This window comes from Ovis aries, chromosome 1 (assembly GCF_016772045.2).
Source record: "Ovis aries strain OAR_USU_Benz2616 breed Rambouillet chromosome 1, ARS-UI_Ramb_v3.0, whole genome shotgun sequence".
Lineage (NCBI taxonomy): Eukaryota > Metazoa > Chordata > Mammalia > Artiodactyla > Bovidae > Ovis > Ovis aries.
The window spans coordinates 10,970,437-10,976,438 of NC_056054.1; the positions used below are offsets into that span (position 1 = coordinate 10,970,437).

The 6,002-nt window shown below is 38.5% G+C and overlaps 1 protein-coding gene across 4 annotated transcripts in view; it reads left to right on the plus strand.

The window, feature by feature from the left end:
• Positions 1-6,002, plus strand: part of AGO3 (argonaute RISC catalytic component 3) — a 125,481-nt gene that overhangs the window by 105,892 nt on the left and 13,587 nt on the right. For all 4 annotated transcript variants that reach the window (XM_004001795.6, XM_060393682.1, XM_042245406.2 and 1 more), the window contains 2 exons: positions 1,452-1,553; positions 5,545-5,744. In XM_004001795.6, the coding sequence (XP_004001844.1) occupies positions 1,452-1,553; positions 5,545-5,744 (302 nt within the window). The remainder of the gene's footprint in view (positions 1-1,451; positions 1,554-5,544; positions 5,745-6,002) is intronic.

The window sequence follows — 6,002 nt, forward strand, 5'->3', positions numbered from 1 at the left end:
TTAATACTGTCCTTTACCACACCTCTCATAGCAGTAATGGTAGTTTTATTCTGGCCTCCATGTTGTTAAAGTCCTTTGCCCCAAATTACTAGCTACATTTCTATACCTAGGAAACCAAAGCTTTCTTCAGAAGTTGGATTCTAAGTTAGATTTAATTATTTCTTGCAACTGGTGTTTAATTGTGCCTTTCCTTCATTTATTTGCTTCTCTTTCACCTTTGCTCTCAATACCTCCTAATCATAATAGATGAGAGAGCATTATAAATGAGGAAATAGGCACAGCAAGGAAAGCAGTGTGTCCTAGATTTCATGACTAGAGACTCGGTGGCGCTGTGATATGAACCCAGGCATTCTGCTGCCCCTGTACAGAGTGAAACTGTTTATATATGTATTAAAAGGAGATCTGTGTGTTAAAAATAGGCATAATTTAGTAAGACTGTGGACTATTTTCTTTGTTTTGTGACTTGGGGAAGGCTAGCTGGCTGCCTTGCAAGGCTGTAACTGAAGCCCACATCTGGTGGTGTTCCCTCACACGGCAGAAAGAATATCTGAGTCAGTAGGATAGTTTCTGATTTGTTAGCCTTATAAACCTCGACTTGATTTTAAATGTGTTAAGGATAAGGAGCTAGAGGTAAGTATATATATATATATATATATATATACATATATATATATATGCATTTTAAATTGTTTTGTTAGGAGCCTTTCATTATCAGGAACTTCTGTTTCGTTCACATCATGCATTACTTAGAGACAACCATGGTGTCTATTTCCTTATAAGATGTTGAACCTGCTAATATGAAATAAAAGAAATAGGGCCTTTGTAGTCATTTCCATGTTTGACTGTCTGTCCTGGCGTTTACTGTATGCTACTGGGCAAGTTATTTTATATTCCTGAGCCATAGTTTGCCCCAAAATGGGAATGCTTAACTTGCAGGATTATCAGAATTAGAAATAATGTATGTAAAATCCTGACATATAGCTACCAAATGGTGACTCTAGCTTATGTTGTTGTCAGCATCCTTTCACTCTAAAAATATAGGGTTCTCTGAGCAAAATGCTAATTTTCATAAGAATTACACATTCAGAGAACCTGCCATGCACGGATGTTATAAATTGGAGCACTTAAAGTTACTTCTTAAAAATTTTTTTTAAGTGTTCAACCCATATTGGGATCAACTACCAGCTAAGCATCCATGGAGATGAATAAAACTTTGTTGATCAGCTCTCACTTTTAGCAACTTTTAAGAATAGAACTAGGACTAGAATGAGGTCTGCTCTTAATGCCCTCTCAAGTATTATTTCAAGTTGGAAGTAGTGAAGCATGGGATCAGCCTGTGTATTTATATCTTTTTATTTTTATTTATTTATTTTTTATATCTTTTTCAAGTGCTTTCAGATGCATTCTTTACCTTTGACTTGTTTGTTTAAATCTTGACCAAATGAATCTAGGTCGGAAGAAGTGGCAATATCCCAGCTGGAACAACGGTCGACACAGACATTACCCACCCGTATGAGTTTGATTTTTACCTCTGTAGTCATGCTGGGATACAGGTAAGCCCAGACTTTGGGTGAAGTGATTCAATTCAGGAACTTCCATCCTTCTGCATCTCAGAAAAAGGAAAAAAAAATATGCTTTTCCACACTTCAGATTGTTTACATCTGAAGTTAGATGAAACTCTCAGTAACTAAATCGTATCCCCTTTTTCACACTGAGAAGGACTTATTTCTAGAAAATACCAGAATATAAGTAGTTTAATAGAAGTCATCTCCTGAAGCTGGGTCTTCAATTTAATGTAACCTGACTGTCCCTTTGACATATTCTTTTTGATAATAATACTTCATAGAAAACTTTGTCATTTATTGGCAGGTATTGAGCATGTGAGTTTAGTTGTAGAATTACAAACTTTAAGTTTCAGTTACATAACTTTTTAAGTCTTGTCTTATTTTCAGAAAATCTTCTTGTCAATTTGTTAGCTATGCTTGGTAGCACATAAGCTGTAATTTAATGCTTCTCAAACTGCTCAGCAACAGAGAGTGAATCCACATTCCCATGAGGTCTGAGAGACATCTGTAGCCCTAAACTATGTTAGTTTACTTGCTGTTGATTAAAATAGAAACTCCAGGAAGGTGCACCTAACTGTGTATCTTAAAGCTTTATATGTTCCACATACACTAACCCCGGTTTCACTCTTAGGGCTTTAAAATTATTGTCCTATTCATCTATATATGTTCTTGTATCTGCTTCTCTTTACAATCAGTGTGGTACATTTTTATGGTGGGTGGTAACAGTCAACAAAACAAAGTTAAAAGTACCTTCTGAGCTAAAATCTGTATCATTTGAGTACATATTTTAACCTTAGGTTTCCCTCCATGTATCCGAACACTACTGCTGTAACTTCTTAATAAATATAACACAGGGGAGAAAAAGATTCTCTGTTCATGTAAATTTTAGAAATGCTGATTAAACAGGTGGGGTTTTTTTGTTTTTTTTTTTTACTTTAGAACTTTTCGATGCTATTCACATGCAAGTGGTTATTATGAATTTTCAAGACAGGACTATTTCTCCAATGTATTTAACCAGAAACTTTAGGGACCAGTATTTTGGGGGTACACCAAATTGAAAATTCACTCTAGTCAGCAAATAACCAGGAATATTTCACAGGGACCAAAGATCATTCTTTATATGTCTTCCCAGATTTATTATAATTTCAAACTTCTCTGAAATGAAAAAGAGAAGTCTTGGGACTTCCTTGGAAGTCCAGTGGTTAAGACTCCATGCTTCCTCTGCAGTGGGTACAGATCTGATCCCTGGTTGGGGAACTAAGGACCCCCATGCTGCAAAGCATGTCCACGAAGAAAAGGAAGTATGTTTCCTCCATACCCACATTGTTGAGAGTTTTCATTATAAATGGATGTTGAATTTTGTCAAATGCTTTTTCTGCCTCTATTGAAATGATCATATGATTTTTATCCTTAATTTTGTTAATATGGTCAAATCACATTGACTGATTTGCAGATATTGACCCATCCTCACAACCTAGAATAAATCTGGGCTTCCCTGGTGACTCAGACTGTAAAAAATCTTCCCACAATGTGGGAGACCTAGGTTCAATCCCCGGGCTGAGGAGATCTCCTGGAGAAGGGAACAGCTACCCACTCCAGTGTTCTTGCCTGGAGAATTCCATGGACAGAGCTGGAGCCTGGCAGGCTACAGTCCATAGGGTAGCAAAGAGTTGAACACGACTGAGTGACTTTCACTTTCAGTCATGGTGTATGATCCTTTTAATGTATTGTTGAATTTGATTTGCTAATATTTTGTTGAGGATTTTTGTGTCTGTGTTCATCAGGGATATTGACTTGTAATTCTTTTCTTGAGACATCCTTGTCTGGTTTTGGTACAAGGGTGATGCTAGCTAACCCTGTAAAATGAGTTTAGAAGAGTTTCCTCCTCTTTTATTTTTTGGAAGTTGAGGAGGATTGGTGTTAATTCTTCCTTGAATGTTTAGTAAAATTCACCAGGAAAACTATCTGGTCCTGGAAACTTTTATTTGTTGGGAGATTTTTGATTACTCGTCATCAAAATCAATTTGATTCAATCACTAGTAATCAATCTGTTCAGATTTTCTATTTTCTGCTCCATCCTGATTCTGTTTCTAAACCATCCTCCATATTACTACTGACGTTATTGATACTTTATAAACCGCCAGTCTTATCACACCTAAAATCTTTCCTGTTAAACAAAGCTGTGCAGTGCTTTCCCTGCTGCCTACAGATAAAAGTTCAAATCCCTAAGCATATCATTCAGTCTCATTCCAGATGTTCATTTCAATTTCATTTTTTTCTCCGTAGGCTCCATATTCTCTTCATCTTAGTCAATTAACTGTTCCCTAAATCTGCCATGGAGTTTTATGCCCCCTGTGTTTTGTTAAGGCCATTCATTGTCTCTAGTGTCTGCTCACCCCACCCACCCCCAAAAGGCCAAATATCCCTCTTTGCTCTCTTGGTGAAGGACCCTCAGGGCTCACTCTCATAGTTACTTCCTTTGGTATTCTTATACAGGACTAAGTACCAGTAATACTGGAACCACTTACTGGTAGTTCTATAATCATAGATGCTCTGTTTCCTTTACTCCTCTACTGAATTATGTTTCCAAGAGAGGACAAACTTTTTACTTGTTTGCTTGGTTTTTCTTTGCAATTCACAGTCTGTAGCATAGTAACTAATATATAGGCACTCAGTTACATGTTCTGGGTTTTAAAAAACACATAACATACAGTGCACCATTGTAGCTATTTTTCAAGTGTATAGTTCTGTGGCATTAAGTAATTCACATTATTGTCCAGCCACACCACCTTCTGTCTCGGGAACTTTTTCATCTTTCCAGACACTCTGTTCTCATTAAATACTAACTCCCTGGTAAAGAATCCGCCTGCATTGTAGGACACCCTGGTTTGATTCCTAAGTCAGGAACATCCCCTGGAGGAGGGATAAGCTCTCCACTCCAGTATTCTTGGGCTTCCCTGGTGACTCAGCTGGTAAAGAATCCGCCTGCAATGTGGGAGACCTGGCTTCAATCCCTGGGTTGGAAAAATCCCCTGGAGAATGGAAAGGCTACCCACTCCATAGAGGAATTCTACTGGAGAATTCCATGGACTATATGGTCCATGGGGTCGCAAAGAGTCAGACACGACTGAGCAACTTTCACGTTCACTTTTCCCCATTCCCGCCTCCCTCCAACCCATGGTGATCACCATTCTACTTTCTGTCTCCTGTGAATTTCACTATTTCAGGTACCTCATATAAATGAATTGCACAATATTTGTACTTTTGTGACTGGTTTTAGCATAACATCATGAAAATTTAAGGCTTCCCAGGTGGCACAGTGGTAAACAGTGGTAAAGAATTAGCCTACCAGTGCAAGAGACACAAGAGATGCCGGTTCAATCCCTGGATCTGGAAGATTCCCCTGGAGAAGGAAATGGCAACCCATTCCAGTATTCTTGCCTGGAAAATCCCATGGACAGAGGAGTCTGGCACGTCATTGGGGTCACAAAGATTGGGACAGGACTGAGCATACATACGCGCATGTTAAGAACATAAGCTTTAGAAACAGAAAAGTTGTCCTTTATCACTTAAATATAAAGGACTGTGCCTTGGAAACATCAGGTTTCATCCATGTTGCAGTATGTGGCAGATTTGTCTTCCTTTTCCAGACTGAATAGTATTCCGTTATATATACACAAACACACACGCACACACGCACTACCCTTTATTATACATTCAGCCATCAGTGCATACTTGAATTGTGTCTACCTCCTAGCTATTGTGAATGATGCTGCTTTGAACCCAGGTGTGCAAAGATCTGTTCAAGTCCCTGTTTTTACTTCTTTTGGATATATACCCAGCATCAGCTAAATGTTGTGTTTCCCCCCCGCCCCCACTGGATTATTAAACTAAGATGTATTTTGTTAATGTACAAAGCTGTGGTAAATATTTATTTAGAAGTTTAGAAATCAGCAGAATATTCCATTGCCTCCTATAGGGTACCAGCCGACCTTCACACTATCATGTTTTGTGGGATGATAACTGCTTTACTGCAGATGAACTTCAGCTGCTGACCTACCAGCTCTGCCACACTTACGTGCGCTGCACACGATCTGTTTCTATACCTGCACCAGCGTATTATGCTCACCTGGTGGCGTTTAGAGCCAGATACCATCTCGTGGACAAAGAACATGACAGGTAATATAGACGCGTAACAAGTACAGGTTCTCACCCAAATCCAAATATGCTCTGGGTGTTAGGATTTTCTTGGGAAATGTCTTTTAAGTGTTTATGTGTAAGTGAGCATATATGTGCCTCTCTATTTGCCATAAAGTACTGCCACTTAGAATTAACATTCCACAGGCTATGAAAAGAGTCAAGGAGCCAAATAAAAAGCACTGATAGAACTAATTGTCCAAGGTGAGGGTTCCTATTAAGATGTACAGTCTAGGCTTA